The sequence below is a fragment of the Carcharodon carcharias genome, chromosome 18, assembly GCF_017639515.1.
Source record: "Carcharodon carcharias isolate sCarCar2 chromosome 18, sCarCar2.pri, whole genome shotgun sequence".
In the NCBI taxonomy this organism is placed as follows: domain Eukaryota; kingdom Metazoa; phylum Chordata; class Chondrichthyes; order Lamniformes; family Lamnidae; genus Carcharodon; species Carcharodon carcharias.
Window position 1 is genome coordinate 2,006,628 of NC_054484.1, and position 12,477 is coordinate 2,019,104.

General features: G+C 41.9%; 1 protein-coding gene across 1 annotated transcript in view; it reads right to left on the bottom strand.

Annotated features, from left to right (window-relative positions):
- Nucleotides 1-1,866: 1,866 nt before the first annotated feature.
- The window catches only part of LOC121290902 (ubiquitin-associated and SH3 domain-containing protein A-like), a 247,238-nt gene continuing 236,627 nt past the window's right edge, over nucleotides 1,867-12,477 (bottom strand). Inside the window, exon 15 of the mRNA XM_041211939.1 lies at nucleotides 1,867-2,004. Coding sequence (XP_041067873.1) covers nucleotides 1,867-2,004 — 138 coding nt within the window. The remainder of the gene's footprint in view (nucleotides 2,005-12,477) is intronic.

Below are 12,477 nucleotides of genomic sequence, written 5' to 3' on the forward strand. Positions count from 1 at the left end.
ACTCTTAGGGATGGACATTGAAGTCCCCCACCCAGAATACATTCTGCACCATTGCCACCATCAGTGCTTCCTCCAAGTGGTGTTCAACGTGGTGGAGCACTGATTCATCAGCTGAGGGAGGGCGGTACGTGGTAATCAGCAGGAGGTTTCCTTGCCCATGTTAGACCTGATGCCATGAGACTTCATGGGGTCTGGAGTCGATGTTGAAGACTGCCATCTGGAGTGCTGTGTACGTTTTAAGTCACCTTATTTAAGTAAGGATGTAAATGCTTAGAAGCAGTTCAGAGAAGGTTTGCCAGACAAATACCTGGAATGGGCAGGTTGTCCTATGAGGAAAGGTTGGACAGGCTAGGCTTGTATCTGCTGAGTATAGAAGAGTAAGAGACGGCTTGACTAAAACATAAGATTGTGAGGGGTCTTAATAGGGTGGCTGTGGATAGAATCCCCTCATGGGAGAACCTAGAACTAGGGGTTGCTTTAAAAATAAGGCATCACCGATTTGAAATGGAGCTGAGGTGAAATCTTTTCTCAGAGAATTGTGAGTCTTTGGAACTCTTCTTGAAAAGGCGGTGGAAACAGTGTTTGAATATTTTTCAGGCAGGAGTGGATAGATTCTTGTTAAGCAAGGAGGTGAAATGTTTTCAGGGGTAGGCTGGATGCAGATTTGAGGTTACTATCTGAAAAGCCACAATCTTATTAAATGGAAGAGCAGGCTTGAGGAGCCGAATGGCCTTCTGCTCCTTGTTCGCATGTTTGTAAGAGTAAGAGGCACCTTGATTGAAACGCAAGATCCTGAGGGGTCTTGACAGGGTGGATGTGGAGCAGATGTTTCCTCTTGTGGGAGAATCTAGTTCTAGGGCCCGCTGTTTAAAAAGGGGTCGCTCATATAGGACAGACAGAAGGAGAAGTTTTTTCTCTCAGAGGATTGAGAGTCTTTGGAACTCTCTTCCTCAAAAGGTAGTGGAAGCAGAGTCTCTGAATATTTTTAAGGCAGAGGTAGATAGATTCTTGATACAGAAGCGGGTGCAAGGTTATCGGGGTAGACGGGAATGCGGAGTTGAAGCTACAATCAGATGAGCCATAATACTACCGAATGGTGGAGCAGGACTAAGTGGCCAACTGCTGCTCCTAATTTATATGTTTTTATGTAGGTTGTAAAGAGATATAGAAGGTTAAGTGAGTGGGCAACAAGGTAGCAGCTGGAACATATTATTGGGAAATATGGGGTTCTACACTTTGGAAGGAACAATAGAAAAATTAAATATTTTTTAAATAATGAGAAACTTGTAAATGTTGATGTTCAGAGAGATTTAAGTGTCCTCACATAAGGAACACAAAGTTAGCATGCAGGCACAGCAAGCGAGTAGGAAAGCACATGGCCTGTTGGCCTTTTTTGCAAGGGGATTGGAGTATAAGAAGTCTTGCTACATATTACTTATTCCAGTTGGAGAGTCTCAATCCCGGGGGAATAATCTCAGGATAAGGGATTGATCATTTCGGATTGAAATGAGGAGTAATTTCTTCACTCAAAGGGTTGTGAACTTTTTGGAATTTGGAACAGAGGGCTGTAGATGCTCAGTCATTGAGTATATTCAAGACTGATAGATTTTTTAGACTCTAGGGGGAATCAAGGAAAACGGGTAACAGGTGGGAACGTGGAATTAAGGTCAAAGATTAGTCATAATTGTATTGAATGGTGGAGCAGGTTCAAGGGTTCGAATGTCCACTCCTGCTCCTATTTCTTATGCTCTATGTCCATTCAATGTTATTACTAAGTTAGACTTCAGTTATTTAACCACTGCCTTCACCTAGTTGCATGTTAAAATTCATTCAATGGTAAGAAATTATGCATTCAACATAATGTCCTTAAATTTGAAATATGGTTTCTTTCCAGCTAAAAGCTGGGTTGGGCCCATGAGTCAGCGTCCTGACTGGGGGTTCAATCATTTGCCACTTCTTTGTTTCTTTGACTTCTTCACAGCAGCACAATCCAAGAGCAGGAATCTGCAGCAAAATGACAAGCATTACACAACGTGAACTCAAAAAATCAACTTTACATTAAAAAGGCCTTGGAGTATTCCTGTAAAATGTTCTTTAACCATCAATTCTATTATAGATTAAAGATCTTACTTCATTCACGTTCTTGTTACATATTATGCCACTTCCCTGTGACCACATTTATTATGGAGTCTGTCCATGTAAACTTGTTCCTATAATTGCATGTTCTTGCCAGTGGCATACTGTACCACTTCAGTTTTGCCTCTCAACACTTCACAGTATCTTTACAGTGCAGATGGAGGCCATTTGGCTCATCACATCTGTACTAGCTTTTTGAAAAAGTATTCCACATAGTCTCACTCTCCTGCTTTATCCCCGTAACCTTGCACATTCTCTCTTTTCAGGTAGCAATCCAATTCCATTTTGAATACCTCGATCAAACCTGCCTTCACCACCCGTTCAGGAAGTTTGTTCCAGACTCCAACCACCCACTGGATGAAAAAAATTTTCCTCACATCACATCCTCCCTTTGCCAATCATTTTGAATCTGTGCCCTCTAGTTCTTGATGCTCTCTTGAGTGGGAACAGTTTCTCACTATTTACCTTGTCCATACCTCTCAGGATCTTGAATACCTCTATCAAGTCTCCTCTCAGCCTTCTTTTCTCCAAGGAAAACAGTCCCAACTTCTTCAATCTATCCTCATAGCTACAGTTCTCCATCCCAGGAATCATTCTTGTGAATCTCCTTTGCAGTCTCTCCAATGTCTTCACACCCTTCCTCAAGTATGGCGCCCAGAACTAGACGCAGTACTCCAGGTGAGGTTTAATTAGTATCTTATACAAGTTCTACATGACCTCCTTACTCTTGTACTCAATTCCCCTATTAATAAATCCCAAGATACTATATGCTTTATTAACTGCTCTCTCAACATGCCCTGCCATCTTCAATGTCCTATGTATGTATACACCTCTGCACCTCCTTTAGAGGCTGTCTTTTTATTTTATACTATCTCACCATATCTTTCCTGCCAAAACAAATCACCCCACACTTCTCTGCATTGAACTTCACCTGCCACTTGTCTGCCCAACCCACCAACATGTCTATGTCCTTTTGAAGTTCAAGACTATCCCTATCACAGTTGACAAAATTTCCAAACTTTGTATCATCCGCAAATTTTGAAATCATGCCCTGCACACCACAGTCTAGGTCATTAATATATATCAGGAAGAGCAAGGGTCCCAACACTGACCACTGAGGAACTCCACTACAAACTTTCCTCCAATCAGAACAACAACCATTTATCACTAGTCTCTGTTTCCTGTCACTCAGCCAATTTATTATCCAAGCATCTACTTTCCCTTTTATTCCATGACCTAGAATTTTGCTCACAAGTCTGTTGTGTGGCACTGTATCAAATGCCTTTTGAAAATCCATATACACCACATCAACAGCATTTCCTTTATCAACCGTCTCTGTTACCTCCTCAAAAAAACTCCAGTGAGTTAGTTAAACATGATTTTCCCTTGATGAATCCATGTTGGCTTTCCTTAATTATCCTGCACTTGTTAAGATTTTATCCCGGATCATAGTTTCCAGAAGTCTCCCTACCACTGAGATCAAACTAACTGGCCTGTAGTTGCCAGCTTTATCCTTACACCTTTTTTTGAACAAGGGTGTAATATTTGCAGTTCTCTAGTCCTCTGGCACCTCCCCTGTGTCTAAGACAGAAAGATTATCACTAGTGCCTCTGCAATTTCTACTCTCACTTCCCTCGGTACTCTTGTTGCATCTCATCCAGTCCTGGTACCTTATCTATTTTAAGTAAAGGTAGACTTTCCAACACCTCCTTCCCCTCAATTGTAAGTTCTTCTGCTGTACTAGTTACCTCCTCTCTCACCTTGGCCTGGGTAGCAAGTTCTTCCTTTGTAAAGACAGATGCAACGTACTCATTCAACACCTCCACCATTTCTCCACCTCCACATGCAAGTCCCCTTTTTTGTCCCTAATCAGTCCTACTCTTTCGTTTACCACCTTTTTATTATTTACATGCTTATAGAAGATCTTAGGATTCCCTTTTATGTTCACTGCCAGCCTCTTTTCGTGCTCCCTCCTTGCTTTTCTTATTAGTTTCTTCACTTCCTCTCTGGTCTTTCCGTACTCAGCCAGTGCGCTCTGGAGTTATTTGTCCTACCTTTCCCCTTCATAGGAAACATAGGAACAGGAGAAGGCCATTCAGCCTGTCGAGCCTGCTCCTCTATTTAATACAATCATAGCTGATTGAACACTTCAATGCCTTTTATCCACACTATCCCCATAAACTTTTACATTATTGTCAATCAGAAATCTATCAATATCTACCTTAAACATACTCGATGACTGAGCTTCCACGCCCTCTAGGGTAGAGAATTCCAAAGATTCATAACCCTCTGAATAAAGAAATTTCTCCTTATCTCAGTCCTAAGTGTCTTCCCTCTTATAATGAAATTGTGTACCCTGGTTCTAGACTGCCCAAACAGGGGAAATATTTTACCTGCAACTACCCTGTCTATTCCTTTAAGCATTTTGTAGGTTTCAATGAGATCATCTCTCATTCTTCAAAACTGTAGAGAATACAGGCAGAGTTTCTCCAAACTCTCTTCATAAGACAGTCCCACTATCCCCAGAACAAGTCTGGTGAGCCTTCATTGCGATCCCTCTATGGCAATAATATCCTTTCTGAGGTAAGGGGACCAAAACTGCACTCAGTACTCCAGGTGTGGTCTAACCAAGGTTCTATACAATCGAAGCAAGACGTCACTACTCCGGTACTCAAATCCTCTTGTGATAAAGGCTAACATTCCATTAGCTTCCTAATTACCTGCTGCACCTTCATGTTAGATTTCAGTGACTTATGGACAAGGACACCCAGGTCCCTCTGTAAATCTACCCTTTCTAATCTCTTAGCATTTAGGAAATACTCTGCACATCTGTTCCTTCTACCAAAGTGGATAACCAAGGGAATGTACCTTGACACTGCCTGCAATGCTTTTTCTTTGAAGGTGGCCCATTGTTCAGCCACTGTCTTTTCTGCCAACATTTGATTCCAACTCACTCGACTCAGGTGCATTCTCACCCCATTAAAGTTGGCTTTCCCCCAATTAATTATCCCTGCTTTGGATTGTTCCCTGTCCTTTTCCATGATTAACCTAAACCTTATGCTACAATGATCACTGTCCCCTAGAGGCTCTCCCACTGATATTTGATTCACTTGGGCCAACTCATTCCCCAGAACCAGGTCCAAAATGCATGTCCCATCGCTGGACTGGAAACATCCTGCTGTAAAAAATTATTTTATACACATTCCAAGGAACGCTCATCCCTCTTGTCCTTTTTTCAACCAACTCAACTTTCCTGATTCCTGATATGCTTTAATTTTACTAAGTGATTATAATATAACATTAAAAGAGAACAATGTATGACTTTGAAAAGGGAACTAATTATAAATATGACTGCTTTCTTTCAATTGAATACACTAAAGTTATTTTAAAAGTACAAAAAAAAGCCGCAAGGGTCTACTTATTCATCAGTTTTTTTCATTCTTGAGAAGTTGTGTTCTTGTTTTAAGAAAAGCTTAACAGCAGTATCTGGATGAAACTTTTTAAATTGCTCCCCAGTTTTTCTCCTGGCAGAAACTGCTAGACAAGGATAAAAAAAATGATCAGCTGAGTGCTAGCAGTGCCGATAGGGAAATTAGAGACTTTGGCCAGGATTTTTTGGCCCTATTGTGGCAGGATCCGGTGTGGGAGATTCAGCAGTGCAGCCAAAAATCCATTGACTTTTGGGAGGACCGGATGATTCCAGTGATGGGCGAGGTGAGAAAATCCCACCCCTTGTTTTTACTCAGTTCACAGACTAAATTCAAAATACAAAGTCCAAGACCAGGCTTCTGAGTCAAGTCATAGAAACTAGGAGCAGGAGTAGGCCATTCGGCCCTTCGAGCCTGCTCCGACATTCATTATGATCATGGCTGATCATCCAACTCAATAGCCTGCTCCCGCTTTCTCCCCATATCCTTTGATCACTTTCACCCCTAGAGCTATATCTAACTCCTTCTTGAAAGCATATAATGGTTTGGTCTTAACTACTTTCTGTGGTAATGAATTCCACAGGCTTACCACTTTCTGGGTGAAGAAATTTCTCCTCATCTCAGTCTTAAATGGTCTACCCCAAATCCTCAGACTGTGACCCCTGGTTTTGGACTCCCCCACCGTTGGGAACATCCTTCTTGCATCTACCCTGTCTAGTCCTGTTAGAATTTTATAGGTTTCTATGAGATCCCCCTTCATTCTTCTGAACTCCAGCGAATACAATCCTAATCGAACCGATCTCTCCTCATATGTCAGTCCCGCCATCCCAGGAATCAGTCGGGTAAACCTTCGCTGCACTCCCTCTACAGCAAGAACATCTTTCCTCAGATAAGGAGACCAAAACTACACACAGTATTCCAGGTGTGGTCTCACCAAGGCCCTGTACAATTGCAGCAAGACATCCCTGCTCTGGTACTCGAATCCTCTGGCTATGAAGGCCAACATACCATTTGCCTTCTTTACCGCCTGCTGCACCTGCATGCTTACCTTCAGCAACTGGTGTACAAGGACACCCAGGTCTCGTTGCACATTCCCCTCTCTCAATTTATAGCCATTCAGATAATAATCTGCCTTAAAATAAAAAGAAAAAAACTGCAGATGCTGGAAATCCAAAACAAAAGCAGAATTACCTGGAAAAACTCAGCAGGTCTGGCAGCATCGGCGGAGAAGAAAAGAGTTGACGTTTTGAGTCCTCATGACCCTTCGACAGAACTTGAGTTCGAGTCCAAGAAAGAGTTGAAATATAAGCTGGTTTAAGGTGTGTGTGTGGGGGGCGGAGAGAGAGAGAGAGAGAAGTGGAGGGGGTTGGTGTGGTTGTAGGGACAAACAAGCAGTGATAGAAGCAGATCATCAAAAGATGTCACAAACAACAGAACAAAAGAACACATAGGTGTTAAAGTTGGTGATATTATCTAAACGAATGTGCTAATTAAGAATGGATGGTAGGGCACTCAAGGTATAGCTCTAGTGTGGGTGGGGAGAGCATAAAAGATTTAAAAATATTTAAAAATAATGGAAATAGGTGGGAAAAGAAAAATCTATATAATTTATTGGAAAAAAATAAAAGGAAGGGGGAAACAGAAAGGGAGTGGGGATGGAGGAGGGAGCTCAAGACCTAAAGTTGTTGAATTCAATATTCGGTCCGGAAGGCTGTAAAGTGCCTAGTTGGAAGATGAGGTGTTGTTCCTCCAGTTTGCGTTGGGCTTCACTGGAACAATGCAGCAAGCCAAGGACAGACATGTGGGCAAGAGAGCAGGGTGGAGTGTTAAAATGGCAAGCGACAGGGAGGTTTGGCTCATTCTTGCGGACAGACCGCTGGTGTTCTGCAAAGCGGTTGCCCAGTTTACGTTTGGTCTCTCCAATGTCTGTCCTTGGCTTGCTGCATTGTTCCAGTGAAGCCCAACGCAAACTGGAGGAACAACACCTCATCTTCCGACTCGGCACTTTACAGCCTTCCGGACTGAATATTGAATTTAACAACTTTAGGTCTTGAACTCCCTCCTCCATCCCCACCCCCTTTCGGTTTCTTCCCCCTTCCTTTTATTTTTTTCCAATAAATTATATAGATTTTTCTTTTCCCACCTATTTTCATTATTTTTAAATATTTTTAAATCTTTTATGCTCTCCCCACCCCCACTAGAGCTATACCTTGAGTGCCCTACCATCCATTCTTAATTAGCACATTCGTTTAGATAATATCACCAACTTTAACACCTATGTGTACTTTTGTTCTGTTGTTTGTGACATCTTTTGATGATCTGCATCTATCATTGCTTGTTTGTCCCTACAACCACACCAACCCCCTCCACTTCTCTCTCTGTCTCTCTCCCCCCCCCCCCACCAACACCTTAAACCAGCTTATATTTCAACTCTTTCTTGGACTCGAACTCAAGTTCTGTCGAAGGGTCATGAGGACTCGAAACGTCAACTCTTTTCTTCTCCACTGATGCTGCCAGACCTGCTGAATAATCTGCCTTCCTGTTTTTGCTACCAAAATGGATAACCTCACGCTTATCCACATTATACTGCATCTGCCATGCATTTTCCCACTCACTCAGCTTGTCCAAATCACACTGTAGCATCTCTGCATCCTCCTCACAGCTCACCCTCCCACCCAGCATTGTGTCATATGCAAATTTGGAGATATTACATTTAATTCCCTCATCTAAATCATTAATATATATTGTGAATAACTGGGATCCCAGCACCGATTCCTGCAGTATCCCACTAGTCACTGCCTGCCATTCAGAAAAAGACCTGTTTATTCCTACTCTTTGTTTCTCGTTTGCCAACCAGTTTTCTATCCATCACAGTGCACTACCCCCAATCCCATGCGCTTTAATTTTACATGCTAATCTCTTATGTGGGACTTTGTCGAATGCCTTCTGAAAGTCCAAATAAACCACATCCACTGGCGGCTCCCCCTCATCAACTCTATTAGTTACATCCCCAAAAATTCCAGTAGTTTGGTCAAGCATGATTTCCCTTTCATAAATCCATGCTGACTCTGTCCAATTCTGCCACTGTTTTCCATGTGCTCAGCTATTAAATCTTTTATAATGGACTTTAGAATTTTCCCCACTGCTGACGTCAGGCTGACTGGTCTATAATTCCCTGTTTTCTCCCTACCTCCCTTTTAAATAGTGGGGTTACATTAGCTACCCTCTAATCTGTAGGAACTGTTCCAGAGTCTATAGAATCTCAGAAGATGACCACCAATGCATCCACTATTTCTAGGGCCACTTCCTTAAGTACTCTGGGATGTAGATTATCAGGTCTTGGGGATTTATCGGCCTTCAATCCCATCAATTTCCCCAACACCATTTCCCTACTAATACTGATTTCTTTCAGTTCCTCCCTCTCACTAAACCCTGTGTTCCCCAACATTTCTGGTATGTTATTAATGTTCTCCTTTGTGAAGACAGAAACAAAGTAGGTGTACAAAATTATGAGGGGAATAGATAGAGTGGACAGGATAAAGTTGTTTCCCTTGGTGGAGAATTCTAGAACCAGGGGGACATAGATTCAAGATAGGTGGCAGAGGGTGGAAGAGAGAGATGAGGAAGAACTTTACTTCGCGGAGGGTAGTGGGTGTCTGGAATTCCCCTGTTTTTGACTGTAAGGGACCTACATTTGGCTTCAACAATTTTTTTCTCTTCACATACCTATACAAACTTTTACAGTCAGTTTTTATGTTTCCTGCAAGCTTACTCTCGTACTCTATTTTCCCTTCTTAATCAAAGGTCCTCCTTTGCTGAATTCTAAACTGCTTCCAATCCTCAGGTCTGTTGTTTTTTCTGGCCAATTTGTATGCCTCTTCCTTGGGTCTAATACTATCTCTAATTTCCCTTGTAAGCCATGGTTTGGCCACCTTTTCTGTTTTACTTTTGTGCCAGACAGGAATAAACCATTGTTGCAGTTCACCCATGCACTCTTTGAATGTTTGCCATTGCCTACCATCATCCCTTTAAGTAACGTTTCCCAATCCATCATAGCCAACTCATGCCTCATACCATCGTGGTTTCCTTTATTAAGATTCAGGACCCAAGTCTCAGAATCAACTTCGTCACTCTCCATCTTGATGAAGAATTCTATCATATTATGGTCACTCATCCCCCAAGAATTCCCTCGCACAACTAGATTGCCAATTATTCCTTTCTCATTACACAATACCCAGTCAAGGATGGCCTGTTCTCTAGTTGGCTCCTCAACATATTGGTCCAGAAAACCATCCTGTATACACTCCAGGAATTCCTCCTCTATGGTATTGTTACTAATTTGATTTGCCCAATCTATATGCATATTAAAGTCACCCATAATTACAGATGTTCCTTTATTACATGTGTCTCTAATTTCCTGTTTAATGCCACTCCCAACATCACCACTACAGTTTTGGGGTCAATATACAACCTCCACTAATGTTTTTTCCAGTTGGTGTTTCTCAGCTCTACCCATACAGATTTCACCTCGTCGGAGCTAATATTTTTCCTCACTATTGCATTAATTTCCTCTTTAACCAGCAATGCAACTCCACCGCCTTTTCCTTTTTGTCTGTCCTTCCTAAATACTGAATACCCCTGGATGTTCAGGTCCATCCCTGGTCACCCTGCAGCCATGTCTCCGTAATCCTGACTATACCATACGTATTTACATCTATCTGTGTGGTTAATTCATCCACTTTATTGTGAATGCTCCTCGCGTTAAAGCACAAAGCCTTAAGGCTTGTCTTTTAAACATTGCTTATCCCATTCCCACTATTTTTCACTGAGGCCCTGTTTGATTCTTGCCCCTGATTTCTCTGCCTATCACTTTTCTTATTCCGCTTTCTGTCTTTTGTTCTTGTCTTTGATTCCCCTTCCTCTGACTCCTTGCATAGGTTCCCATCCCCCTGCCATTTTACTTTAAACCCTCCCCAACCACGCTAGCAAATGTTCCCCCTAGGACATCAGTCCCGGTCCTGCCCAGGTGTAACCTGTCCAGTTTGTACTGATCCCACCTCCCCCAGAACCAGTCCCAATATCCCAGGAATCTGAAACCCTCCCCGTCACACCATCTCTTCAGCCACGTATTCATCCGATATATCCTGCTATTTCTACTCTGACTGGCACGTGGCACTGGTAGTAATCCTGAGATCACTACCTTTGAGGTCCTACTTTTCAACTTATTCCTAACTCCTTTTATTCTGCTTTTAGGACTGCATCCCTTTTTTTTAACCTATGTCGTTTGTACCAATGTGTACAATGACCACTGACTGTTCACCCTCCCCCTTCAGAATGTCCTGTAGCCGCTCTGAGACATCCTTGACCCTAGCACCAGGGAGGCAACCTACCACTCTGGAGTCTCATTTGCGGCCACAGAAACACCTATCTATTCCTCTTACGGTTGAATCCCCTGTAACTATTGCCTTCCCTTTAATGAAAGCATTAAAGTACAAAATATAACTTAAAGGATAAATTTAATCACATTGTGAAATATATATAAATATAAAGAGATAAAAATGCAAATGAAGCAGTAAGAGGAGACTTATAAATATAAAATTCATAATTTAGTAGAGAGCACAGGAGAACTGAAAAAGGAAATAGGACTGGCAGAACGAAAGATTATGAGAATAGATTAGCAACATAAAAGGGAACTCAAGTCTTTTATAACATAAAATAATGAAAGAGGAATCAAAGGAAGGGTGTGACAGGTTAAAGACTAAAATAGAGATCTTCTTGTGGAGGCGGGGGCATGGTTGAGTTACTAAATTAGAGCATTTGAGTTACTAAACTAGACCCCACTGAGGAGCAGAAAAGTCAGTCTTGTGAAATTTTGAAGACACACTTTAAACTCTACTAATGTTGTTTATGAATGCTACATGTTCAATCCCAGAATTCAGGAAGAAGGGGAGAACATTGATCAGGAAGAAATATTGACAAGAGAGTCAAAGCTTATGACAATGGACAAAAGGAAGGACTATTTACAAAAGGGCCAGCAGAAAGATCAAGGCCAAAGTATTGGATGTAAATATTGCAGAGGACACCACACAAAAGAGAAGGAAGCATTTCCAGTGAGGGGAGAGCAGTGCTCCAACTGCAAGAAGATGAATCACTTTGCACTCAAGTGTTTTGCTAGAAAGAAGAAATGCAAGTCTATATAGATGGTTGCTGGAGGGATGTCGTACAATGATTATGATGAATCAATCTACACAGATGATGATTCTAATGAATTACTCTATACCTGAGAACTGTCAAGTCTCAAGATAAAAGTGGCTTGTGACTATGGGAATGATGACTGCAGAAGGAGAACATCAAATTAACATGAAGTGTCAGATAGACACTGCTGCCACATACAACATCATGAGCTTTGCAGACCTGTGTGAAGTTGCTCAAGATGGTGACCCAAAAATGAAGCCATTGAAGGTAAAGTGGAGCCTAAATGATGGAACAGTGCTCACCCCAAGAGGGCAAACTAAGCTGCGAGGCCAATGCAATGGGAAGAAAGAAGATCTATGGTTCCAGATAGTAGACATGAAACAAAATCCCCTCGTCTCAATGGCAGTTAGGGATGGGCAAAAAATGCTGGCCTAGCCAGCAATGCCCACATCCCATGAAAGAATTTTTAAAAATCTCAGCTGAAACAAGTCAAATTGAACTGGTAACCCTCTATGTACCAAAAGAGATTTGTAGTGCTTTGCATGGACAAAGCATGGAAAGTAGTCCAGTCTGGTGACTAATGTCACACCTCATCCAGACTACTCTTCTAATCACTAAAAAAACTACTGAAGTCAGAAGTAGTAACAGGAATGAGTGACAAAATCAAAATGAAATAACAGACAGCCAAATTTCAGAGTTGGAGAGCCAGTCAGAGTGC